Source organism: Prionailurus viverrinus, chromosome A1 (assembly GCF_022837055.1).
Source record: "Prionailurus viverrinus isolate Anna chromosome A1, UM_Priviv_1.0, whole genome shotgun sequence".
Taxonomy (NCBI): domain Eukaryota; kingdom Metazoa; phylum Chordata; class Mammalia; order Carnivora; family Felidae; genus Prionailurus; species Prionailurus viverrinus.
Genome location: NC_062561.1, coordinates 29,696,730 through 29,724,543, shown reverse-complemented (window position 1 = coordinate 29,724,543; position 27,814 = coordinate 29,696,730). Strand labels below are relative to the sequence as shown.

General features: G+C 45.6%; 1 protein-coding gene across 2 annotated transcripts in view; it reads left to right on the top strand.

The window, feature by feature from the left end:
• The first annotated feature begins 10,406 nt into the window (after positions 1-10,406).
• CNMD (chondromodulin) overlaps positions 10,407-27,814 on the top strand; it is a 32,950-nt gene continuing 15,542 nt past the window's right edge. For both annotated transcript variants that reach the window (XM_047873647.1, XM_047873641.1), the window contains exons 1-4: positions 10,407-10,590; positions 11,011-11,151; positions 16,594-16,734; positions 23,700-23,813. In XM_047873647.1, coding sequence (XP_047729603.1) covers positions 10,438-10,590; positions 11,011-11,151; positions 16,594-16,734; positions 23,700-23,813 — 549 coding nt within the window. In that variant the 5' untranslated portion in view covers positions 10,407-10,437. The remainder of the gene's footprint in view (positions 10,591-11,010; positions 11,152-16,593; positions 16,735-23,699; positions 23,814-27,814) is intronic.

Below are 27,814 nucleotides of genomic sequence, written 5' to 3'. Positions count from 1 at the left end.
ACCGCACAAACAACGTGAAAAACACCAATTCCAGAAGATGAGGAATCCCCCCACAATCCCACCAGCCGAACTAATCATCTGTTTTCATTCTTCTCGCTTCCTGCTAGTCTTTGCCCACATGTAAACATGATTTTTAGAGCTGTAATCAAGTATATGTGCAATTTGCTCGGCGTGCTTGACATTATATCATAGGCACTTTCTGTTGCTACACAGTCTGCATAATTATAATTTTGAGTGACTGTACGATAGTCCATCAAATTGACACAACGTAATTTACTTAACTACTCACTCTTGTTTCTAGGTTTTCTTTATTACAAACTACTCCACAATGATCATCTTGATTTTTATTGACTTTTCCCCCTTCTTTTGGATTATTTCCTTGGAGTCAAAAATTAGCATACTCTTTAAAAAATAAACTCAATGTGAATGGATTCTGTTTTGAATTTTGTGACAATCAAAAATATGCCCATCCTTAGCTGCATTAACAGCAGGTGTGGCTTTCATGTGTTAGTACTTAGGTGTCTAACAACTTTGTGTCCTCGAAAGATATTCTGCACTCAATGAGCAATACTTTCTAAAAGAAAATAAAAAGAGAACTTTTTAAGAAGAGTAAAATAATTTTCAAGTCCTCCCACTAAAAAAAGTTTTTAAAGATTTTTATCTTTCCCTTTTTAAATCTGCCACATTCACCTCGTGTACTCCACGGATATGGGTTCTTAAGTAGGAGGTTGGGATCATTGGATTTGTTACTCAAGCAGATCTCTTTGTCCCCAACATGGGGGACCTAGACAGAGTGGAGGCATAGCAGGGGTCTGGTTGGGAGACCCCAGCAATAGTCCAGGCAGAATGGCATGAGGAGATGAGGTATCCATGGCAGGTGGAGCAGGGATAGCCAGAAAGGAGTGAATGCAGGTGACACTTCTTAGAAGATCAAGTAGGAGGGTGGATTAGACAGGTGCACCTGTTTGCCAACTCTTTGGAGATTTTCAGAAGAATGATCCTGGCCCAGGCTCAGGTGTAGGAAAGATAGACACTTGTCAGCTCAGAGTCATTTGAGGCACTCCCAAATCTCTGAGCTCACCTGCCCAAAATACCTCCAGAGAGAATTGTTCGTGGAAGCTGACATCTACCTCTCCATCAGCGTCCAGTTTCAAGGCAACCTGCTCCTGAATGAATGAAACACCATGACATTTTCCACAGTGTGGTACTGAGGACGCTGAGTGGTCATGGTAAGTCAGTTGACCTTGCCAAGCCTCAGTTTACTTAGCTGTCAAATAGGATAATAAAGAACATCCTACCTGTTTCACAAGTTGTTTCTGAGTATCACGTGAAATCATGTACATGAGTCTCTTTGTAAACTCTGATGCACTACAGAGATGTTGGATGGAGGGGTAAGTAGAAAGGGGAGGCAGGAAGGGATCAAATCACCAGCTGTTGCTGACTGGTAGAAAGCAAAGCCTTAAATGAATGGGACATGGGACGGTACATTTTGATGAGTGTGCCTGAAGGGTTGTCTTAATCTGCTTGAGCTGCCATAACAAAACATCACAGACTAGGTGTTTAAATGAAACATTTATTTCTGAAATTTCTAGAGGCTGGGAAATCCAAGGTCAAGCTACCAGCAGATTCAGTTCCTGGTGAACTTTCTTCCTTGCAGACAGCTACCTCTTGCTCTGTCCTCATGAGGTGGACAGAGTGGGCTTTGATGTCTCTTTCTCTTCTTCTAAGGACACTAATCCCATCATGAGAGCTCCACCCTCATGACTTCTTCCAAACCTAATTAATTACCTCCCAGAGCCTCTACTTCCAAATGCCATCACAATGGGGGGGTCAGGGATTCAACATATGAATGTGAGGGGGACACAACATTCAGTGGAGGATAGAGCACTGACAGGAACACACCTAAACAGGGGGCTGACAGGGGGCTGAGAACAAGAGGATGCCAGAGGATGGTGAATGAGTATGAGTCCTGCCTCTGTCACTTTCTAGAACTGTACAACACGGACAGGTTACTAACTTTGTCACACCTCAACTGCTTCATCTACAATGAAGACTCATTCATTCACCAAATATTTTATTGAGTAGCTACTATGTGTCAGGAACTGTTCTAGGTGCTAAGGATTGAAAGATGAACAAGACACGCCAAGTCTTGTGAAGCATCCATCACTGTGGGATGTGCCCTGAGGAGTAAAATGGTCCTGTAGGGGTGCCCTGAGGAGTGCATGGTGTAACCTACATGGCATGGCAGGGTTTTTTATTTTTTTAACGTTTATTCATTTTTGAGAGACAGAGAGAGAGCATGAGTGGGAGAGGGGCCGAGAGAGGGAGACACAGAATCCAAAGCAGGCTCCAGGCTCTGAGCTGTCAGCAGAGCCCGACGCGGGGCTCGAACTCACAGACCGTGAGATCAAGACCTGAGCTGAAGCTGGAAGCTTAACTGACCGAGCCACCAAGGCACCCCTAGCATCATTAGCTTCTATTGTCATGTTTCATCATTTTTCCTGGGGTTGGTCCTCTTAAGACGTTATATGAATTGAACAAATGAGTAGAAATCAGGGGCATTAACCCAGAGGTCCATTCATACATTCCTCTGTTTGTATTTGCTGTTGTGGACAGAACTTGTAGGGTCACCCCCATACCGCTCACTTCACTGGGTAGCCAATATCTGTGCTGTTTAACCATCCATTCTCCGGACTCCCTTCAATGAGTCCAGAAGGGCATTGCTTATTTAGGAAATGACATGTTCCGAGTTATTAATACACTCCAAATATTAAAATTTCAGTCGAAGCCCTGGGAAAATCATGGCAGGATCATAATTTAGGAAGGCCAGGTGGCTAATGAATGCTTGGTGCCCAGGAATATCTTGATTCCTCTGCCCCTCTCTCCCAATTAACAAAGGCGCTGATGATCTCAGGGCTGCTTCTGGCCAGCTGGGATAAATCAGCCCGCTGGCAGCTGCCCAAATGATGTATTTTAAGGGCACGGGCCATGTGGCTCTCTATTGCAAAGCAATTGGGGTCACTGTGTTTGCATATGGATTAACTTGCTGTGCAGGGATCCTACCCACTTACTGTGCCCGCTGTGAGTTGACACGCAATAGCTATTCAGCAATGATAAAGAGGAGGCAGACCTAATGACCCTTCAGAATGCCCCCATCTTCATTTCTCTCCATTCCTATTTTTATGACTTTCAGCAAAGAGAATGCAATTGGCTTTCCCTATCTATTTTCTCAGTCCCTATTCTTAGAAAGACTTTCCCACAATTGACAGAAAAAGGTGTCTGGATGGGTATGGATGAAAAAAACCATAAAGATCCATACAGATAGGACTTGAAAATTACCAGCCTGGCCCATTTTCCTTAGTGACTCCATGGCAAGATATGTTGAAGTTATAGTCATTTTGAATAAACTGTTAATTGGATGAGCCATTCTCCGGGGGGACCCCAGGGCAAATCCCAGTGGGCTCAAGTGGTAATTGCTCTGTTGTGAACAGTCTAGAAGTTCCTGAATATTTTGTCTCCATTCCCCTGAGCAATCAAGTGTGACACAGAGGAGATGACTAACTTAGACCTTATTTAGCCATTCAATAAACTTTTATCAAGTACTACTGTGTTCAACACACCATACTGAACATTGGAAAGGGCCCAAGTCTGTATAAGACAGTCCCTAGTAAGCCAGAAACTTGTTGTCTTATGAGAGGGATTAGGAATTCTTCACAAAATAACCAGAACACAAGGTCATACAGTTCATGTGCCAATCTTTCTGTGATTCTTGGGATCTGTGATCACAGGTCCCAGATTTTCTGGGCTGGTTCTGATACTTCATGTTCTATGTCACTATCCCCCTAAATCTCCAATAGTCAGAACCCAAGCTACATATCTCCGACTACCTCTTCTATCTGGAAGTAAGGCAGAAATCCTCTGTTGAACCATGAGTTCGGATTTTTAGCTGAAAATGGCGGTCACTGAACACAGGAGTAGCTTATACCATAAGGTGACTGACCATTTATAATTCTGCAACAAGCAATTAATGAGGAGCGTGAGCCTTTTCAGCAAGGTTTTCTGAACCATGACTTAGCAAATGTTCTTGATATGGCCCTTGCACTGTTTTTCTTTTCATTTATTAATTAACTATGCATCTGTCGAATGAACAACAGTGAATAAGACACAGTCCTGACCTCTCAGAGGCTTACGTGACAGTCTAGCAGAGAAAACAGACCAAAAAAATAGGCAACGATACAACTGGGGAAATGGCCAGAGCCTCATGTATGCTTTAAAGGAGTTTAGACCTTGCTCTGATGGCATTGACAGCCGCTGCGAAGGCCCTATGCAGAGGTGTGAAGGGTTAGGAGTTGCCCTTTGCAAAAGCTGATCTCCAGATGGTACAGAGGTACAGAGAGATGGATGAAGGCAGGGTTGGAGGGAGGCAGGCCGACAAGGAGAACCGTCTCATGTTCTCCCAGGGATTACTGCCACATAAAGCTCCATTGGGAGGGGCCTCAGTTCATGACATTGGGAGGCTGAGATGGAGCCAACAAGCCAAGAAATAGCCACCTGGAGGGATGCAGGAGGCTGTAGCTCCAATGATGTATACACAGTTCTGTACCACTACCCTCTGCGCACTTTCTGTACACTTTGACATTTGGCTGAGGAGAAGGAGGCAGCATAGGGATGAGCAGTTAAAGATAACTTGGATGCTCAGTCGGTTAAGCGTCCGACTTCAGCTCAGGTCATGATCTCACGGTCCGTGAGTTCGAGCCCCGTGTGGGGCTCTGTGCTGACAGCTCAGAGCCTGGAGCCTGCTTCGGATTCTGTGTCTCCCTCTCTCTCTGCCCCTCCCCTGCTCATGCTCTGTCTCTCTCTGTCTCAAAAATAAATAAAAACATTTAAAAAAATGTAAAGATAACTTGGATGGCGGGGAGCTGGGTGGCTCAGTTGGTTAAGCATCCAATTTCAGTTCAGGTCATGATCTCACAGTTCGTGGGCTCGAGCCCCGTGTCGGGGTCTGTGCTGACAGCTCAAAGCCTGGAGCCTGCTTCAGATTCTGTGTGTGTGCATCTTTCTCTCATAACTAAATAAACATTAAAAAAATTTTTAATAAAGACAACTTGAAAATTAACCTATCTGTGTGGACTGACACAAATTTGTAAGGCTCAAAATTGGCTAAGCTAAAGGGAAAAAAGCCTGCTTTGATAATCTGAAAAGGCAGATAATAACTTAATCCCTGGTATTTAGCATTGGAAGAGGACATTTTTTTTTCTGCAGTGCATCTACCATCAATGCGATGTTTTTATTATGCCAACAAGAAGACATTTGCTATGTTAACTCCAAACTGGCTGGATAGCAGAAAGTGAGAAAGGAGAAGTAAACAGGACCCATGGGCCAATCAGTTCATGAGCACAGGGATGTAGGGACTCTGGAATAATGCACAAAAAATTAATTGCTTATGATAGCTTTACATCAATGTCCTCTTAGTCTCCCTAAGTTGTGGACGTCAGTGTCACCATCAGAAAATTCTACAGAGACTCCCCACTGCCTGTGTGAAGTAATTCTGTGTTAGTGGTTCTGTGGGACCCCCTCTTTTATCTTTAACTAGTTGTCCCTAAGCCTCCCACCTTCTCCTCCTAAATGCCAGTGTAAAGAAAGAAGTAGTGGGAGAAAGCTGTGTGTCAAAGCAGCTGGGGTGGGGGGGTGCCTGGGTGGCTCAGTCGACTGAGCATCTGACTCTTGGTTTCAGTTCAGGTCGTGATACTGTGGTTTGTGAGATCAGGCCCCACATCAGGCTCTGCAGTGACAGCTTGGAGCCTGCTTGGGATTCTCTCTCCCTCTCTCTGCTACTCCCCAACTCGTGCAGCACATGCACACTCTCCCTCTCTCTCTAAATAAATAAACATTAAAAAAAAATAAAAGCAGCTGTGGTAACAGTGCTAATATTAGAGCTCTCTGCTGCTCTACATCCCTCTCCTGGAACAGGGAGTCTCTGTACATCTCCATTCCCTGCAGACAAGAGCTCTTTCTAGATCTCCATTGTCCATTCCAGGAATTTGTCTCACCACGCTCTTGGAACACAGCCTTTTTTTCTGAAGTTCACACATCCATCCATACCCCCTTTTTCACTCCCTCACCTCTGGCTAGGGAGCTGCATGCAGAACATTCTCCCACTTGCCCTAACTACCTCTGCAACTCCCTCTCCATTTTTCCTTGTCACATCCCTACTGGGCGTACTTACAAATTCAAAACCAACACTGATTCTGATGCCCTGACCTCAATATCTTCAAATCCTGGAAGTCATCACCCCCAACCCCACTTTGTCATTAGGCCCACACTTTAGACCATGTTCCCACTGGTCCACCTCTAGGATCTCCGGTCCTGAGAACCGGTCCACCTCTAGGATCTCAAAGTCTCAGTTCTCCCTCTCTGATTTTCTCCAGAGTTCCTCCTTCTCCTGCCCCTCAAGCCTCTGCCATCACATCAGGTCTCCCCTTTTCTCCCAGTTCATCAGCCCCTCCCTACTTCCCAGACCTCCCTTCCCAGCCCCTGACCTTTGGCCCTTCCGAAGGCCATCTTCCACACCCAGTGTGATTTTTTTTTTCAGCTCTACTGAGGTATAGTTGACACATAAAACTGTAGGCTATTTAAAGTGTACCTTGTGGTGATTTGATATGTGTATACATTGTGAAAGGATCCCCCTACCCCATCGGTTAATTAACACGCTGTGATGGATAATTTTGGGTATCAGCTTGACTGAGCTTAGGGATGCTGAAGTGGCTAGTAAACATTTCTGCGTGTGTCTATCAGGGTATTTATGTAAGAGATTAGTATTTGAATGGGTAGACTGAGTAAAGATCAACCCTCTCCAATATGGGTGGGTGTCATCCAATCTGTGGAGGCCCAAATAGAACACGTGGATGGAAACTGAGCCAAGACACCCATCTTCTCCTGCCCTTGGACATCTGCACTCAGGGTTCTCCAGCCTTCAGGACTCCAAACAGGACTTAGACCTGCTTCTCTGGGACTCCAGGTTGTAGATAGAGAAGATGGCACCCCTTCTCGGGCTCCATAATTATGGGAACCAATACCTCATGATGATCTCTTTCTATATACCTATACGTATCTTATTGACTCTGTTTCTCTGGAGAACACTGGCTAATACACCCAATTACCCCAGCACCATCCAGCGCCCTCAGTTCCGCTCTGCGTTTGTTCGGTGCTGATGGAGAGTCTTGGCACCTTCATGTTCCCCCGCCCCAAATGATCATTGCTTTTGTACTCCGTATTGTATTTCTCATACAAATGCTATCAATGTCTCCCATACTTCACAAGCCCTGCTCAGTCCCCCGCCTTTCCATCTCAGCAGATGGCTCTCTCAGCCTCTTTACTGACACTAAGTGCATCTCTCCTTGAATTTTCAAAGCTCTTAAGCTTACTGGGCCCCAGACTCAGCCAGTGCTCCCTACATCTAACCAGTTGTTTGTGCTCAAAATATGGGGGTCATCCTGACATCTCCTTCTCCCACGCACCTCACACTCATCAATCTCCAGAGCTTGTCCATTCTAGTATGAAACAAATCTCAAGTCCCTTCCTTCCTTCCTTCTCAGCTCCATCATATATGACTTTTTTAGTCCTGACCACCATCATCTCAGTTGGATGTCCAAATGATGTTTTTTAAAATGCAAACCCGATCATGCCCATTCCACTGTTTCAACCCCCTAATGACCTCCCTGTACTAAGAGGAAAATGCCCTTAGAAGACCTCATTTGCTCCTGGATCCTCATCTTCTGCCATTCTTTCCTTCACTCTCTACAATCCACGCTTTTCTTCTTTCAAATGGCAAACTCTTCACCACCTCATGGTAACATGCTGTCTTTCCCACACTCCTACACCCATCTCCACCTAGAACATTCCTGTTTGTCTTTCAGTTCTCAGCTTAAATGTCACCTCCTCAGGTGCTGCCCCCCTTCTTCATTCAATGTAAAATAGATGTTTTAGTATCTTAGGAGACCCTGTACTTTTCTCTCATATTGTTTATCACAAATGCAGTGACACCATTATTTTGTAATTACCTGCTTAATGACTATCTTTTCCACTCCACTATAAGCAACTCAAGAGCAGGGACCCTAGCTCATTTGCCCATTGCTGTGTCCCCAAAGCTGGTACAGGGCAAAGTTGGGTCCTAATCTCCAAGGAATGAGCCTCTGAATCTGGTGAAGCAGGAGCGGGGGAGAGGGGAACAAGTCTGTGAAGTGAGGACCCCTTTGATCCCCTTCTCCACAAGCCTCCCACCCAGCTACTCCTCCTACTGTTGTCTCATCACTGCCCACCATCCTCACGGAAATATATTACTTTAAAATTGTTGAAAATATGCCACTTTAAGAGAATGTGCTCAGAGGATGCCATGGTCTCCCCATGCACCCCTCACCCCCAACCCTCAAGCCTCAATCAGCCACTTCCTGTGTTCTGCCTGGCACATGGTGCGTCATTTGTTGTATGAATGAGATAGAAAGCTGCATTTCTCCCTCTCCTCACCCTTCCCTCTGGGTGCCTCTCCTCAGAGTCCACATGTCCCCAAACCATCCAGATTAGTCCCATTAGTCTCTCTCTCCTTCTCAAGGTTTATCTTGTTGCTTGACCCATCTTTCTGTCCTCTCTGCCCCGTCCCTGTGGCCTTCAAAGGTCTTCCCAGCTGGGGAGCAGGGGGAGCAGGGAGAACTTCCTTGATCCTCCAACTCCCTTGATCCAGCCTCCTTATTTCATTTTCCCCTTAATGCCAAAGTTCTTGAAAGAACAGTCTCCAGGCGTTGCATGTCCTTCCTCCCCACCCCACTCCCGACTCACTTATTTATTATTTTATTCACTCACGTTTTGGAGAGTTAATACGTGTTCACAATACAGAATTCAAAACATTCCAGAAGGCACACAACCAACTATCTTCCTTCCATGGTGTCCCCAAGCCACATGGCTCTCATCAGAGGCAACCCCCACTGTCAGTACCTTGTCTATCTTTCTGGAGAGCATATGCATACATATATTCTTGTTTGCATTTTTTATACAAATGGAGGCATTTATGCATATTTTCCATCCTTTGCTTTTTTTTCACGTAAAATATGTTAGGGGGTGTTCTACATCAGGAAATCCAAAGCTGCTCCCTTCTTTTAAATAGCTGCCAAGAGCCCTCTGTGAGGATGTACCACAAATTCTCTGCTGTGGACACCCAAGATGTTTCTAGTCCTTTGTTCTAATGAGCATGCTGCAATGAGTATCCTTGCATATCTAGGATTTTTCCACCCTTGCAAGTGCATGTGTGGGATAGATCCACAGAAATGAAATTGGATTTTGCATTTGGGAGTTAAATTGCTTTCCATAAGGGCTGTACCAGTTCACCCACCCACAGCACTGTATGGGAGGCTCTCTCTCTCCCCAGCCCAGCAGCTGCCAAATCCTACAGATTCTTCGTGGGCGTCTCTTCCATTCTTGCCACCTTCCCAGCCCTGCTGAGCCATGCTGACAAGCACTTCCTCCTGCTGCAGCTGGGCCCATCCAGTCTCCCTTGGCTCGGGAAACCTCAGTTCCTCCCTTGCACCCTCGCATGCGTTGCTCCCAGCAGAGGACTATGCACAAAGCTAGAACTCCATATGAATTAACGAAGCCTGGCTCCAAATGAGGCACTGTCATCCTAGTACTGGCAGATGGCATTTCCAAAGTGAAAAAATACTCTCCCCGTTCTGCTTCTTTAAAAAATACATGTTTTAGTTATTCCTTTGGACATAATGTTTGGGGGGGGGGTGCCCGCGTTGCCATTGTTGATTTGTTTGTTCTTTAACTTAGTCAACCAAATAGAAGGCACTCTTACTCTGATCTCCTCAGCTCCTTCCCCCCAGTCCCCTCTGCTTGGCTTTCACCTTTGCTACCGCTGTACCCCCCTGCTAGACCTTCTCCTAGACCTCCTAGAGACAGGGGTGGCAAGGGCCATCTCCAAGGCCCTGCTCCATGCTCTAGTCCCAGGGGCCCTCCAGCGATGCCAAACTCTGCTCTCCATTCTGTCCTGTTCCACCAGCTCCCCGGGCACACACAAAGGCAGTAAATGGGCCTCCAGCTGGGTATCACAGTAGAGTCCTCTGACATTCTAGGAGATGCTTGGATGGTAAAAAGAGTCCTCGCATTTTCCCATTTCTTGAGATCGCAGGACTCAGCATTCCCGGTCTACCCATCCCTCCCCATCTCCACCCCACCGTGCCACACTCAGGGTGTTTGGGGCGGGGGCGCAGTAGACCGGAGAGAGCGGGAAGGGGGGCCGTCCGGAATGCAGGACTAGTTCACACTGCTGCTGGGGCGGGAGAGGGAAGGGAGGAGAGGGCGAGGCGCTGGAAGGGGTGGGAACCGCGGGGCTGGCCCGGGCGGGACGGGGCACGCTGTGTGCACGCGCGTGTGCGCGGCGTTGAAATGCCCGGCGCTTTGGGGCAGCGGGACAGAGCCCAGGGCGCGCGCGGAGCCTCCCAGCGTCTCGCAGCTCCGGCCACAGCCATGACAGAAAACTCCGACAAAGTTCCCATCGCCCTAGTGGGGCCTGACGACGTCGAGTTTTGCAGTCCCCCGGTGAGTACAGCTCCGAATCCCCGGTCCCGCTGCCGGGTCAGTGGACACGCAGGGCCGGGCCTTTGCGCGGGTGCCTGGATCGACTGCCCGGAGTCAGGGATTTGTGCCACCGAATGTGGGAGGTGGGTCCCCAAATATGCGCGTGTGCAGGGGGCCCGGGATCCGCAGACCAGTGGGAAGGGGAGCGGGGGCCGGGACCCAGGAGCAGGCGTACTGTGGCCGGCGGAGGGTGCAGAGCCGCGGGGCGATGGCCCTGCTCCGCCAAAAGTTTGCTTATCGTACATCCACGCTGAGTTCAAGGGACCTTCGGGAGGGAGCGCCGCGAAAAGGGGCGCGCCGTCCCCCACCCCAGTCCCGAGTCCCAGGCGGCGCGGCGCAGACGTGACCCGTGCTCCCCCAACCCCCGGCCCCGGTCCTCAGGCGTACGCCACGGTGACCGTGAAGCCCGCCAGCCCCGCGCGGCTGCTCAAGCTCGGAGCTGTGGTTCTCATTTCGGGGGCGGTGCTGCTGCTCTTCGGGACCATCGGGGCCTTCTACTTCTGGAAGGGGAGCGACAATCACGTAAGTCCAGAGGGCGTCGCTCAGGAGTGCGGACCCCAGGGCCCTCGAGTGCGCGGGGCGGGGAGGCGCGCGGGGCGGCGGGGTCCTCGCTGTCACCCGCACGTTCACCTCTAGGTGGAGCCAGAGCGCAGGGCCGGAGCAGGCGGCTAGCCCCAGCTCGAGCTTTCCTCTGGGTCCCCTCGGGGCACCTTCTCCCTTCTTCCCTCCCACACGGCCGCGCTGCTCTCTGCTCTTGGCTACTTTGTAGAAAAGCAAGTCAGGGTTTTAACAGAGAATATTAAAAGGTAGAGTAGCGGGAAAATCCATGGACAGGTCGGGGAAAGCCATTTTCTGCCGGTCTCAGCGGATCGCTTGCAGTCGTGTGACTGTGTGACTGTGGGTGAGGCACCGTACCCCTCTGGCCTCATCCCTTGGGTTAGAAATGGAATTCAATGATCTGTAGGACCTCTCCCAGCTGAGAAGGGCTGTGACTTTAAGAACCTAGGACAAAGATAGTGGAGTAACATTCAGACCCAGTATTGGGGATGAATCTGAATTTTCAGGAGTTTTTGTCTGTTTATTGCATAAGACCTATCCATGAATGCTCCCTTCTCTCTTGCCCTAAGGAAAAGAAATTCCTTAAAGGTGGCAAATCTCTTTAAAAATCAATTCTGGCCTAGTCACGTGTGATTTAACGGCAAATGTTTCACTAACTGCTGTCCCACTTTCTTTGTATGTAACTATTTTATAGCTCCACCATCTCTCAAGGAGTATAAAAACTGCTTCTAGCTTGACCGGGCAGAGTTCCAGGGTGTTCTCTAAATACTCTGAATTTTGTTCACCTATGTAAAGGGCGACATTTTATCTTGATGACCATTGCCAGGCCTGGTATAAGCTTATTTCGACTAATGGAAAAGAATTCCATCTCCAGGGTGCACACAAAGGGCTGTTTCTTAATCACTTCCCTCAGAGGAGCTGTGGCTGCTGTTTGCAGGGGGAACCCCCCCCCCAACCATGAAACTCAAAGCATGAACGAATTCCAGTACTTAGAGAAAATGGTGCTGAAAGCAATTCAACCATTTTACACATCACATCTTCCGCAGTCACTGCATAATTTGTATTTTTAACTCAAATGTCTACTGTAGATAATCATGCCATTTAGCGCTGAGTCTGTTTTAGAGACTATATCAAATTTACAAGCATCGATTTGTAAGATCAGAATTGCACAGTATTTTTGTGTGTATTTGAAAAGTGCTGTAATGTATTTGTATTTTAAATAGAAAAGTTAGGCCAAATGCTCATGTTTGAAAGCAGCAAATCTGAACAGGAGAACAATTTCAAGATCTACATCTCCATTAATAGCAGGGTTTCTGATTGTCACCCTTTGGGAAATTGTATGGTATTCGAATGTAAAAGCTGTCTTTTCGATGACAGAACCTCAGTGGTACAGGTCATTTGGAGATAAAAATAGCTTTGCTTTTTGGAGGGTAAAGATTTTAGGCATGATGTATATTAAAATGAATACTATTTGGCATTTAATTATTCAAGGCAAACACAACTAACTGACAAGCTTCTAAAAAGAGAGATGGAATGATCATACTGACTAAGTAGGGCTCTCTCTTTTCATCTTCTACTTTACCCCGAGTCTGGTCCAAGAGAGCAAGCAGTATTAAATTCTAAGAATACAGAGGAATAGTGAATCACATTTTCTGGCCAAAATGAAGTTATTGCTATTTCCTCTACAGGCAGAAGAATGAAGAAAATCATGGTAGACATTTTTTACTCCCAAAATTTTTGGCGCTGATCTATCTCACCCAAGTCTGAAAAACAAATCACAAAACACAAAATAGAGTATGTTTGGCACCATCTATGCATAGTACATGCACAGGGCCACTTTCCCTGGAAGTGTAAATAGCCCAGACATAATGTAATCCAGAAAGGTAAGTCTCTGTCAAACAAAAAGATATCCCCCACCAAATGGACTGCCCACTCTTTGGGGATTATCCATGCCTCTGTTCTTCTATATTAGTTTATAGAGGAGAACCAGCTGTAATTCACCTCCTATCCCTTTCATATGGGTAAATCCCCTAAGGACAGGTTTACTGGAAGTCAGCTGCAGGACTGTGGAAACATCAGAGTGCTAATAACTGGGAACAAGGGACGGAGCTCAAATTTCGAAGCCAGGTCTCACCCACGTTATCGTAAACGGAACAGGCATTGAAATCTGGGATAGCCTCGCCAATATGAGATAGCTGATCATCCTACCTTGTGGGATGAGGGGATGAGATCATTGCTTGGGGCTTTTGTTCTCAGACTGATTTTTCTAGATATTGTCCCAAATGTTATGTAATTCATCTTATAGAACCCAGACGTCATTAGAAACTCATTAGCAAATATTCTTGGCTGTAAAAAGCACCATATTGAGCAGAATTTTGGCAAACAATAAACTTCATTGTACTTAGAAAATAGCCTTAGGTGCCCCACAGCTCCACCGGCTCAGAGCAGACAAGGTGATTCCTGCTCCACCAGCCCAGTCTCCTTCGGAGCGTAGGGCCCAGTACTTTGGAAATAACTGTGGACTGTTTACCCTCCCGCCATTCCCTTCAGGAGGGCACAGACCTCTCACTGCTGCCCCATGGAGACAATGTGCTCCTCATAAAGAACGGGCTAAAGCTACATTACAAATGATGCAATACCCGGGACACCTGGGTGGCTCAGTTGGTTAAGCGTCCCAACTCTTGATTTCGGCTCAGGTCATGATCTCACCGTTGTGAGATTGAGCCCTGCATGGGGCTCAGTGTGGCGTGCAGAGCCTGCTTGGGATTCTCTCTCTCTCTCTCTCTCTCTCTCTCTCTCTCTCTCTCTCTCCCTCCCTCTGCCCCTCCCCCTCATTCTCTCTCTCTGTCAATTAATTAATTAACCTAAATAAATAATAAGAAAAAACAAATGATGCAATACCTGTGTCTAGTTAGGGAGCTTCTGCTGGCACAAAGGTAGTGGGGTGGTGGTGGAGGGAAGTAAAATTAGGACCACAAACCACTCTCCTAGTGTTAGAATTTTGTCTCCTTAAGATCTGCTAAGAACTTACAAACTGTTCATTTCTGAGATCTTGCATTGCCTTAATAGTAAAAGCTTATGCGCAATGCTTTCTCTCTCTCCCTCTCCCTCTCTCTCTCTCACACACACACGCAAACACACACACACACACACACACACAGCCTCTTACTGCATGAGTGAAGGATGCTTGTGGCTGGAAGTCCCACAAATGTTGTCTGCTATACTCCTTTTGACAGTCATCCTTAGCCCATGTGAACAGTGGCTGCTCAGAGAGCACAGGGACAGAACAGAGCCTGCTTTCTAAACCTTACCTGCAAAAAGCACGGACCCAGCCAAAGAAAACAGGTTTCCCAAACTGGGCTGATCAGAAGGACCACCTGAGATGCAGAGTGAACACAGACTGGTGGGTGCTGCTCCAGCCCCCCTAAATCAGAAACTCCAGAAGTGGTTCTCAGGATCAGGCAAGCCCGGAGGACAGTGTGCTGCAGGGATCGAAGTTCACCAGGATGGAAGGAAGGGCACTGACCCACGGTTAGCTGAAACAGTGGGCTGGTATCTTCTGTTCCACTGAATGAAGGCCGGTGCCTGAAAGGGTACTGGCTAGCCAAGCCATTTCTACTTCTCTGCTGGTAAAATAAAACTGTGCTCCATGGGTCTTGTGATAATGAGTTTTCTACAAGTAATGATCCAGTAATATCAAATACTTCTTCCAGTGTTTGTCCATGTACCCATCTTTCTTCATAATGATGGAGAAAATTGGACTTGAATTGAATCTGAGCTATTTGTAGTTCTGACCTACTGGCCTGACACTAAATAGCAAGTGGCTCTCATCAGTTCTTAGTCCTTCCTCTTTAAAGATTTTATATCTTGTATGTTATATATAAGATATATATGTATGTATACACACACACACACACACACATGCTTCTAAGTCAGAAAAATAAAGAGGAAAGATAGGGGAAGGAGAGGAGAGGGGAGGGGGAGGAAGGGAAGACAAGACCCACCCACTACTCCACAACACAGAGAAAGTTCTAGCATGGCAGCAGCATACTGAGCAGGAGCAGTGTGTAAATTATTTTTTAAGTTAGTATACTAACAAGTTGTCTAAACTAAGAGAGCCCTTTGGACCATGTAATTTAGTCATAAACTAAAAATATATATATTTCATGGAGTTATTTTTCTTAAGATCTTACTTAAAAATCCAAAACATAAAAGAGACAACAAGCAGAGCCACCTAGTTAAATTGCAGATGAACAGGAGAGAAAGGACCACATCACAGCCCCACCTGCTCTGCCACCCTCACCTGTGGGCCACCGCCATGAAACCTCAGAGCTCCAAGGACACAAACGAGAACCGTCTATGAGGGCCAACTTCTTTATTTTATGCCCAAAGCAACTCTCAAGACCCAGGGATAAGTGGGGTGGCCACTTGTTTTTCTGATTCCTGGGCCAGTGCTCTTTGCTGAGGCCAAGTCTCCGTCCCTTCTTCCCCGACACGTCTCATAACATAATGCCCTACAATACCATATGCCTGTCCCATAGTCATTAAAATGACTAACTCCCACTTTGAGCTGAAACAGATGTGCACACTGACCTTGCACTCCACAAATGCTGTTCTGCCTGTATCAGGCATATCCCAGTCCTGCCTGCAGTCCTGACTATATACCATACTCTGTGCCCAATCTTAACCAATGGATTTTTAAAAACCTTTCAAATTGGGGCACGTGGGTGACTCAGTCGGTTAAGCAACTCAGGTCATGATCTCACTGTGGTTCGTGAGTTGGAGCCCCGCGTCAGGCTCTGTGCTGACAGCTTGGAGCCTGGACCCTGCTTTGGATTCTGTGTCTCCTTCTCTCTCTGCCCCTCCCTCACTCACACTCTGTCTCTCTGTCTCTCTCTCTCAAAAATAAATAAACATTAAAAAAATTTTTTTTAAACTTTCAAATTGAGGTGCCAGCTACAGACTTGTTAAGAATCCAGTTAACCATTTATCCATCGATGGGTCTTAACTCTGGCTGCAAAGTAGAGTTGACTCAGAAAAAGAAAGATCTGTGTCCAAGCCCCATCCCCGCAGGTTTTGATTTGATTCTTTCAGGGGAAACACGTGCATGGTAGGTGGAGACTCTCCTCAGATACTTTTATATGCAGCCAGGACTGCAAATCACTGAGCTATTTGAATTAGTATTGGAGACTACCAAAGATTTTACTTTGAAGGTATTTTTAAAGAAATCATTGTATTAAGTGATGGGTGTATGGATGAAGTCCTCATATCTAAATCTGTTACTACTAGCGATGATTCAGTGTATCTCTAACAAATATGATAGCTACTTCATATACTGCAGGTCTAAAGATAAGCCCTGAATTGCCCTAAAAGGAAAGCATCACTGACTCCTATGTTCACTTCCAGATTTACAATGTCCATTATACCATGAGTATCAATGGGAAATTACAAGATGGGTCAATGGAAATAGATGCTGGGAACAACCTGGAGACCTTTAAAATGGGAAGTGGAGCTGAAGAAGCAATTGAAGTTAATGATTTCCAGAATGTAAGTATATTTCACACATTTAGAGAGTTAAGCCAGGCAAGTCCAGAAGACTTTCCTAATCGCCAGAGAAGCAGCATCTCACACACATCCCAATGTAACCGTTCTTTATGGCAGTCATGGTGCCACTGACCCCCATGCATATTCCCTCTGAGAAAGGCCCACTCTTTGTCCTTTATATTTTCAGAATGAAAAACACAACACCTTGGCACTGAAAAGAACAAGTTCTTGGAACTATATAAAGTCTTGGCAGAAGGACTTGAAAGAGCTATTTCTTTCCAAGCAGCTTTCTATAACATGATGAATAAAAGACTCAGTATCCTAGAATGTTGCAAAGTCTGAAATGTGAACTTAGAGACAAGAGGCAAACTGTAATGACTTAACAATCTAATCAACAACAGGTGGGATCTATTTACATACTTTGCTCAATTCTTCAGATTTCCCATTTCACCCAGAAAATTAGCGTGGAGTAATTCCCCTATTATAATCCTATGTTTTCTGACCGTGGCCAATTACTGATAAAACATTCGCGTCTGCTTTGAAAGGGGAGAACACATTTGTTTTCAAAAGTTCAATTTGCAGGCAATTTAGCCCTCATGCTTTGTGCTTCAGTGGACATCTGCATCACAGTATCGTTCCTGGCCCTCTTTCCTGTTGGCCATAAATATCGTCTTCTCTTCCGGTTCTAAGACGGGGAAGAGGCATCACTGTTTGTGTTCTCCCGTTAAATCTGTAGATGGAGTAGGTGAGACTCCATAATGAAAAAAGGCACTTGAAAATAATGTCTCTTCTGATAGTTTATTGGCCTGCACACATCTCATCGACCCACCTTGTGCCGATTGATGAGAAAAACCAGAGATGCTTTTCATTTGAATGAAAGAACTCCCTTTCCTGATGCCAAAAGGCATTTCACAAGTCCTACTGAATACCAAACAGATGCTAACCTTTGGACTCCCGTGCTGTTAGGTATTGCTCATGACAGAGACTGGCTCTGCTCTGCCTGGGGAAGGGGGAGGGGCGGGCTCTGCAGCCCTGTATGTGACCGGTGTACTTCGTTTAATCAGAGCTTTGCAAATGGTTCTGGTCAGTGCAGAAAGATAATTTCTCTGGGCCTATTAAAGGCTTTTACTGCCAGACCCAGGACAAGGCAAAGCATTTTTTCTTTGTACTACTCAATGTAAAATGATAAAATGTGACTCCCACACACACATCATTCAATCCAGAACAAAATTGAATACCTATGATGTGCCACAGTATCAAGATATGCAAAGGTAGCTTCACAGATGAATGAGAAAAGATCTATCTCTCTCAAAGGGGCATGAATCAGGAGTATACTTTTAAAATATTTTAATCCCAGGCCTATATTTCTGTTTTATAATCCTCTGGTTCTAATAATGGTATTGATTGTGTTTTGTTCTCATAAGCCAAAAGGGCCACAAATATTTCATAAGCTGATCAATTCTCTTTGATAGCTTCCACATTTCTCTAAGTCAGAACTGGTGAGTAGGACATTTTTTTGATGGATAGAACCTGTTATGGGTTTAAACAAGCCTGGACTTTTGAAAACACATGAATCAGCCACTATGGTACTGGCACTATTACTTTCTCCTATACATTAAACCAACAGTCAGATCCAAGAGGTGTTTATTTTTCAGGGCCTACTGTGTGCATGGGACAGTATGAAGCATGAGGGATGCAAAGATGACTGATACTTGCTCCCTCCCTCCTGGACCTTACAGTCCAGGCCAGGGGGTGGGGGGTGGGGGAGGGGTGGGTTGGGGGGTGCAGACATTCTTCACAAAAGTGACTTCGGGTCAGCCTGGGAGATGTGCTGCCACAGAGCTATAAACGCAGTGCTGTGGGTCACAGAAGGGGGCAGTTGCATGCACTGAGGGCATTGAAGCAGGTTTTACAGAGGTTGTGACAGTTGAATCAGGTCTCGAAGAATGATTAGGATTTCAACCAGCAGAGAAGTAGAGACTCAGAGGAATACTGAATACAAATGCACAGGCCTGCTCTTGAGTTCTAAGTAGCCCAACATGGCAGAATGGTGGGGAAGGGGAGCAGAGGCAGGGGCCAGATGAGGAAAGGCTCTGAACTGTAAGGGAACAGTCTCCCCTGGTAACCTAGGACCACACCAAGGTTTTAGTGGAGCCAATAGGAAGAAAACCCTCCTGAGAGGGAATAGCACTGAACAGAGGACTCCAGTCTCCATAGTGTGAAAGAAAAATCATTCAGGGCACTTGTTAAAGAAGGGAAGAGGACCATGTTCAAGGGAAGCTACTACAGTGGGGTTTTATAGTAGGGGAGAGAGATTGCATTCAACTCCGAATACAGTAAGGAAAAGGGGCAATTTATAGCCAAGGAGCAGAGTGGGGATATCAGTGGATAGAAAGTTACTAAGAGGTACAGTAGTTCTTTACTAAACCGAACCAACAGGATTTTTCTGAAGCCAAGCCAAGGTGATCAGATATCAAGGCAGACTCAGCAGGATACTTGCTAAAACTGGAATAAACTGGCCAAGACAGAGGCCACAGTCAGGGCCTAGGCAAAAAGAGGACTCAGAGGAACCTGACTAGAGTTGGGTCAAGGAAGGTCTTCGTCAGTACCCCAAGGAATACAAAAAGGGGTTTGTTCAGAGTGCGTGAGTTACGTTCTAAAAAGTTTTGCCCTCAAAAGTATCAATGCTATTGGTTTAAGCCAACCCTTTCAGACTTAATGACTCATTTATATAATAATAACCCTGGTTAGAAATTAAGATAGAATAAACTGATATGTATATACAAGTGTTCACTACACAATTTCTTTTAACGTTTTGTATATTTGAAAGTTTTATTTTACAAAGCTAGAGAAAAATAACATAGCATATCCTACCTCACAGATAGGTTAGTGATTTCAAAAATCAACATAACCCTTCCTCAAAAAATTAAAAATAGAAATACCATATGATGCAATAATTCTCATGCTGAGTATTTACCCAAAGAATATGAAAACACTAATTCGAGAAGATACATGCACCTCTGTGTTCATTGCAGCAGTATTTACAATAGCCAAGATATGGAAGGAACCCAAATGTCCATCATTAGATGAATAAAGAAGATGTGGTACAGATCAATAGGCAGATTAGATAGATAGATAGATAGATAGATAGATAGATATAAAGTGGAATATTACTCAGCCATAAAAAGGATAACATCTTGCTATTTTCTACAACATAGATAGATACCTAAAGGGTATTATGCTAAGTGAAATAAGTCAGACAGAGAAAGACAAACACCATATGATTTCACTTACATATAGAATCCAAAAAACAAATGAATAAACAAAAAGTAAAAAACAAACAAAAAGCAGAATCAGACCTATAACTACAAAGAACAAACTGCTGGTTTCCAAAGGGAAGAGGGATGAGGGGTTGGGCAAAATGGGTGAAGGGGAGTGGGAGATTCAGGCTTCCAGTTATGGCATGAATAAGTCATGGGGATGAAAGGCACAGCATAGGGAGTAGAGTCAATGGTATCGTAATAGGTTGTATGGTGACAGATGGTAGCTATGCCTGTGGTGAGCACTGTATAACGTATGGACTTGTTGAATCGCTATGTTGTACACCTGAAACTAATGTCACATTGCGTGTCAACCATACTCAAAAAAAGTTTAAAAAGTCAACATGGCTCCCAACTAAAACAGAAAAGAAAAGTAAAACCAGAGTAACTTATAATCTAACTTGGACTTCAATATGTTAATGCTCAGCCTGACGAACTCAAAAACATCCTGAACTCAGATGCTTGCTCCCATAGGTGAATTGCTGTCAGTGCCGCAGCCTAAAATGCAGACTGACTTAGGGGTGTGTTGGCAGATTAAATACCAGTCTATTTTCTCAAACAGTGAGCAAAACTACCATCTTCTCTCTATTTTCATAGTAATTGCATTCCTAAGAATGTCATCATCATACATGGAAACTTTGCCAAAAGTCGCTTTGTCTTTATACATAAAAGGGTGTTCGAGTGTAGGCACAGATACTTACCAGGTTTTTCCACCAGGCCCCAGGGCAGTCAGGTCTTCAGGGCTTCCCTGGGCTCTCTGGGGCCCAGCATCCCTGGGCTCTGCCTGAGGAAGCCCAGGAGAGGCCCAGTCTTTGTGACAACTCAGAACTCCCTGAACAATTTCTAAAGTGCCCTCTTGGGAACTTGTTGGGAACTTCTGGTTGAAGCCACAGAAATCCTATGAGATCCTCTGGAAAGAAAAACTGTGTGGCTACAATGAGATTGCCTGACTCTAATTATTAAAAGAATGTGAGAGCATTGGACTCTTCCCTCATTATCTTTGTTAGCAAATTTCTTCATTATCACCAGCTTCTGAGGCCTTGTTTGTTTGCAGAAGCAGGAGGTTTGCTTGGCTTTCTTGTGCTTTTCCATTCCTGCTGTTTAATCTTTTCAAAGATCTGGCTGCGTGATACGGATTTGTAGCCAGACAAGGTGTTTCAAACGTGTGAATTCCTTCCCACAGGACCCATCCCTATGGGGCTTCAGCTCTCTTTGCAGTGTGTAGACTGTCAGAACTAACTCAACACATCGGGGCTGTGAATCCTTTGACAGAATCAGCTCTCTCCTTGGGGGATATGGCGACGGTTATATGGTGTTTCCCCCTCGCACCTCACATTCAGAGGATATAAGGGTGTGAAGTGAAAAGGACATATGGCACGGGGGCAGCATCACTCTCCCCCCACTGCCTTCTGTTTTTCAAACCATGAGCCCTAGATGTGCATGCAGAATACGAGCAGCAGGTCTGCAGGAGAGAGCAGAGAGCAGTGGTTCTCAAAACGTGTTCCCTAGGCCACCACCAGCAGCAGCACCTAAGAGCTTATTGGAAATGCGCAGTTCAGTCCCCACTCCAGACCTGGATCAGAATCTCCGGGGGCGGGGCCCAACACTATTTTATTTATCAAGTCCTCCAGGTGATTTTGATGCAAGGGAAAATTGGTGAGCTGGTGGTATAGAAGAATCTTGGATTCAAAGGCTGTGTCTTAGCTCACACACGCTGCCGTAACAAAGTATCATAGACGGAGTGACTTCTAAACCGCAGGAAACTCTCACAGTTCTGGAGGCTGGTTGGTCCAAAATTAAGGCACTAGCTGATGAGGGTCTATGGTGGCCCTAGTTTCTGGTTCATAGTTGGCCTGTCTTCTCACTGTGTCCTCACGTGGCAGAAGGGGTGTGAGGGAGCTCTCTGGGGTCCCTTTTATGAGGCACTAATCCCACTCACGAGGGCTCTGCCTTTAACTTCCCAAAGGCCTTACCTCCAAATACCACCGCATTGGGCGTTAGGTTTCAACATAGGTACTCAGGTGAGGGGACAAAAACAGTCAGTCTACAGCAGGTGGTTTCAGTCATTTAAGAACGTTGTCACCTTGAACAAGTTGTTTTCGCCCTAACCCGATGATCCTCGACCCCAGGTTTACATTGTAACGACACAGGGAGCTTTGAAGCATCCCACTGTCTGGGCACTGCCCCAGGCCAGTGAAACGGGAATCTCTGGGGAGAGCCCCAGGCATCCGTGGTTTTAAAATCTGTCCAGGTGGCTTCGGTGCAGTGAGTTGAGAAGTCGCACGGTAAACCTGGAGTCCCTCCTCCTGGAGAGTGAGGGGATGTTGCTACCACCGCTCTCTGGGTGAGAGGTGATGCTAAGACGAACATGTCACATGTGTGATCATGGCCAATTAGGCCACAGGGGAGAGCACAAGAAGCTTCGGGAAGAACGAGCCTTTCCTTCTCTGCTCTCTGCTCTGTCATCAGTGTTTGCAGGGCTGCTGGCTCTCAGATTACAAATGGTGCGACTTACCACGAGTGTCTTCTAGCATGACTTACATTTGACTCTGTTCTTCACCGAGGAGGGCAGTGTCCTGAGCCAAGCCCCGGAGGTTTCTAAATGCTCTTCCTCCCCCACTGTGCGGCACTGATGCTGGAACAAGGTCCTTATCTTCCTGACATTTGTCCCAACTGAACAGATTGACAAGTTGAGGGGTTTGGGTTTCTGTTGGTGTCTATGTTGTTCGGGCATAAAATCTGTAGGCCTTTCATACTGCTTTTGGCCACTCACTCATCATGAAATTCACCAGCAGGGTAAAAGGAAACACTCTTGGGACAGAACGTACTGTTGTGCCTGATGCACCCGAGGTAGCATCGGCACCGAGCTGTCAGCCAACACCGGAGCCCCATGGACGAGGTTTCCCTTAAGGCCAGTCCCTAGGCTGACAAGGAGACACTGTTTGTGTCTCACAGGGGACAAGAACAAAACATCTGAGTCCTCAGGTAAGGTCTAGGAACAAAGGTCAGTTCCTGGTGTTGTCGAAGTGTTGCTATTTCCCTGGCTGGGTGACCTGGGAAAAATCAGAATCCATGGAATTAATCAATTGGGCCCCCATCTTTTGAGAACCTTCGTGGGATCACCAGAAAGATAAAAGATTCCGATACCAATGTCAAAGAGGCTTATCATCGAATGGGGCCAGGACCTTGACCAGGAGTGACCGCACAGGCACTGAGAACTAAGTGCCACAGGAGGGAATGAAGACTGGAGAGCTTACGGGAAATCAGGGTCAGAGAAAGCCGCCTGGATGAGGCAGCATTTCATCTGAGCCTGCTTGGGTTAATGGAGCAATGACCATACTCCGTGTCAGTTCACATGCCCCTGACTGGGGCCTCCCCGACCACACTGTCAAAAGTACCACCTCTGTCATTCCTGTCTCACACTCTGCTGTATTTTTCTCCATAGCACTTACCACCACCTGACTTCCCCTCTGCCTTTTATTTTTGGTAAATAACACAACGAGGTAAGCTCCGTGAGTGCAGACATGCCATCTGTTCTGTTCATGCCCATACCCAGCGCCTGGAACAGTGCCCGGTTCGCAGTAGACACTCAACACATTGAGTAAATGAACCAATGGATAGATGGATGGATAAACTTTTATTTCCTAGGGCATCACCGGAATCCGTTTTGCTGGAGGAGAAAAGTGCTACATCAAAGCACAGGTGAAGGCTCGTGTTCCTGAAGTGGGCACCGTGACCAAACAGAGCATCTCCTCCGAATTGGTGGGTACCACCCGCATGCTTCAGACAGCAAGGGGGGTCTGGTAGGCATCATTTGAATCCACAACCCTTTCCGTCTCTCATTCCTGTATAGCTTTGTGACCAGAATATAGATTCTATTCCTTCTTTGCCAAAGGAGTTGGAACTATTTTGGTCCTCCTTGGCGATTCCAAGTGATCATTCTTATATGACATGGTATACCATATATTTTTTAATGTTTATTTATTTTTGAGAGAAAGAGAGAGCATGTGTAGGGGATTTGCAGAGAAAGAGAGAGAGGGAGAATCCCAAGCAGGCTCCACACTGTCTCTGTGCAGAGCCCAATGCAGGGCTCAATCCCATGAACTGTGAGATCATGACCTGGGGCGAGATGAGAGTCAGACGCTTAACCAACTGAGCCACCCAGGTGCCCCAGTAAACCATATTTTAAAGTGCATAAAAGGGCTCAGTCTTCACATGGCTCTCATTTGCCTAATGTTGGGGAACTATCCGATTAGTAATGAAACAATACAAAGGACGTCTCATAACAGAATCTTCATTAGGGGCCTCAGGAGCCTTCTAGCCTCACTTCCAATCAGTGTGGGGTTCCTCCTGAAAATCTCCGATGGCTGTGCTGGAAAGCAGTGACAGGGTGCTCCCTTCCCTGGGTGCCAGGCAACTTCCTGGGGAGGGGGACAGTTCAAACCGTTGTGCTCTACACTGAGTTGAGCTGGCTCCCCCTGGTTTCTTTCCCTTGGCTTGAGTTCAGCCCGGTGAAGCTCCTTAACATGTATTGAATTCCTTTCCTACATGTCAGACTTAGGAGGATTTTAAGTATAATTTTCCCATTTATTATTAACAACTTGCCTCTGAGCCTGATTTTATAAAAATTTACTTTAAGAATTGCACAGAGTTCTAAAGACACATCTGATGTGTTACATTTATTTGATACTTTAGGGCTTATGAAGTGGTTCCATGTGTTATTGCCTTCCATCTGAGTTGTGGCAGGATATAGTGGGAAGAAAATAGACTTTAGAGTTAGAAAAATGTAGGTTCGAATCCCAGCTCTGACACTTGCTGTGGCTGTGGCTTCAATTCCTTGGACCTTGGTTTTGCCATCTACAAACTAAGGGTCTGCATCCTGTCCTCGTGGCCCTAGAACCTACCGGATAATGACTACACGGCTGCTGCTCTAAATCACTAATTCCATTATGATCAGCTTTGGTCATTCCTGTGTCCCGAGAGGGAGGGAAAGCAAGCATCAGCTCCCTTAACGCAAAAGAGGAAAACTAAGGGTAAGCAAAGGTGCCTGGAAACTGCCTGGTTGCCGTCATAGGAGCAGCAGGCGTCTCACAACAAAACAAAACAAAGGCTAAAACAAACCGGTGAGCTTCTAAAGCTGGCTATCATGTCCCCAGTTTTCTACTCTGCTCCCAGTTTCCCCATTTATCCTGTGAGACAGTTTCCAGACTTTCATTGCTCTAGTCGTTTGGCTGTGACCATATTCCAGTTTGTTCCTCAGGAGCTGTGCCATTCAGAACAGAATGCCATGCTCAATGTGAACCCACTAGTACAGAGTATTAAAATGAGACCAAGACCTCCTTTGTTCTGACCCTTGAAATTTTTAAAAATTTTTTAAAATGTTTATTTATATTTGAGAGAGACAGAGCACGGTTGGGGGAGGAGCAGAGAGCAAGGGAGACACAGAATCTGAAGCAGGCTCCAGGCTCTTGAGCTGTCAGCACAGAGCCCGACGCCAGGCTCGAAACCCATGAACCGCCAGATCATGACCTGAGCTGAAGTCCAATGCTTAATTGACTGAGCCACCCAGGCACCCTGACCCTTGAACTTCTTATTGCATTACCATTTTTTACAGTCCTGTGACTCAGTTTCTGTAATGGATAAGCCTTTACATTTCCTCCTTAAGTGGACATAGAACTGGTTCTTTTCTCCTGCCTTCCAGAAGAGCCAGCTCTCCTAACATAGCTGATGGAGATCTAATCATAAGTTTGCAGTACATTTCTGGGGTTCTTTAAAAACAAGGTTATTTTTTCTCCTGATATTTAGAAACAATACGTAGCCATGGTAGAAAATTGGGGAATTACATAGAGTGGAGAAGAAAATCATCCACAATTGCATAATCCACAGATAGGTAATGTTAATGTTTTGGTGAATTTTTTTAATGCACGGGGATGTGTGGTTTCCTTTTCATAACTGAAGTTATATTGCTCTACATTCTTATTAATTTCACCTAACTTTAGTTATTCTAAAATGTAGATGATAATGGAGGTATTATGCGTCATCAGATGATTATAATTTAAGTCTTTTGCTCTTGAATACTTCAGCCATCTTTAATTTTTCACTATTTCAAATAATAATTCAAAGTAATTATTTGAATATAGAAATAATTCAGTGATGAGCAGTTTAGCCTTTTACAGCTTTGCCTGCATCTGATTCTTTTCTTAGACCGTAAAGCTGAATTATTTTTTCTGTGTTTTAGTTGCTTATATTGTGCTTGGTGGACCCTCTGGTGGACAAGTCAAATGCAGGCAACGTGTTTGTGTGGATTAGGAATGTCAGTGGCAGAAAACTACACCCAGAGTGACTGAAACAAAAAGGATTTGTTTTTCTGCACAGTAGCCGATATGGAAGGAGGTGGCTGCAGGCACTGGCTCAGTGGCCAGCATCGCTGATTTTTTTTGGCCTTTCCTTCCAGCTCCAAAACATCAACCGTGCATTCGAGTACAGAAGTCAGAAGGGGTTGAGCAGTGCCAAGCACGACTTCCCTTTAATTAGGAAAAGCAGGAGGTTTCTCAGCCCCCCAGTAGACTTCAGTGTGAATCGCATAGTCTAGGGCACCCCAAGCCACTGGAGGGTCTGAGAAAGCAAGCAGCCAGCCTCTCTCCTGGGGCGGGGACACTGCTGCCTCACACAGAAGCGGGACTGTGTTGCAAGGGCAGGGAGAGACGAGGTTGGATGGGCAGCTGAGACCATGTGCCATAAGTTGATTTAACATTCCTAGCTTGTAAGATGCATATGTATGCGTTATCCCCATCGCCCCACTCTTTCCCCACGCGCTTTAGATTATGATGGAGTAGGTTTATGTACCACTTGCTCTTACAAAATTTTCATCAGTTTTGTAGAACTTTAAAAAGCTGCTATACCCAAAGAGTATTCCTTTCCTGGACGGAGCCATTTAATTTAAGGTAAATAACTGGATTACCTGAGTGTTAACTTCCTCCAATGACTTTAAGCTGTTTTCATGCAACCATAAGCCTCGGGGAGAAAGCATAAATGAAGTGCTGCTTTTAGCTGAAAATATGGAGAAAACATTTTAATTTCTCCAACCTATTGCAAACTAATAAATATATGAAAGGAACAACCTGGCAAAATAAATTTGTCTCCTGGGTTATCAGACCATTCTCAGTATCTCGCTGTAGAAGAAAATTCAGGGTTTAACTTTGAAATCTCAGTGGTGTGCTTGATGTGAGGAACATCTGAAATGTGTTTTGTTATAGCTGGGAAATGTAGAAATGGTTTATGTTAAATAATACTTTGAACTGAAGACATTAAAGAACCAATCGCTTGCTTTTTCCATTGTTGTTCGGAGGCTGCAGAACAAAACCCCAAAGGATTTTCACTTCAAATGAAGGGCTCCTCTATCCCTTTACAGGATTTCAGAGTCCGTTCAATTGCTTTTCCTCAAAAAAATCTTTGATCAGCAACATCAGATTAACCTAAATCTCAAAGTTGGTAGCAAGTAATTTTCACTTCCACTCAGGACACTCAATATTCACACATTTCAGTTATGCAAGGCAGGGCGACAAGCAAGGCGAAGACAATGTTGTGAAGAGAGCTACAGAGATAAGACACACACAGCACACCCCACACATGCCCCCTTACACACACCACACACCCCCAACCCATACTCCCCTACACGCATCACAAACACACACACACACACACACACACACGCACACACGCACCCACACACTCACACCCCACAATGCTATACAAACCCCCCC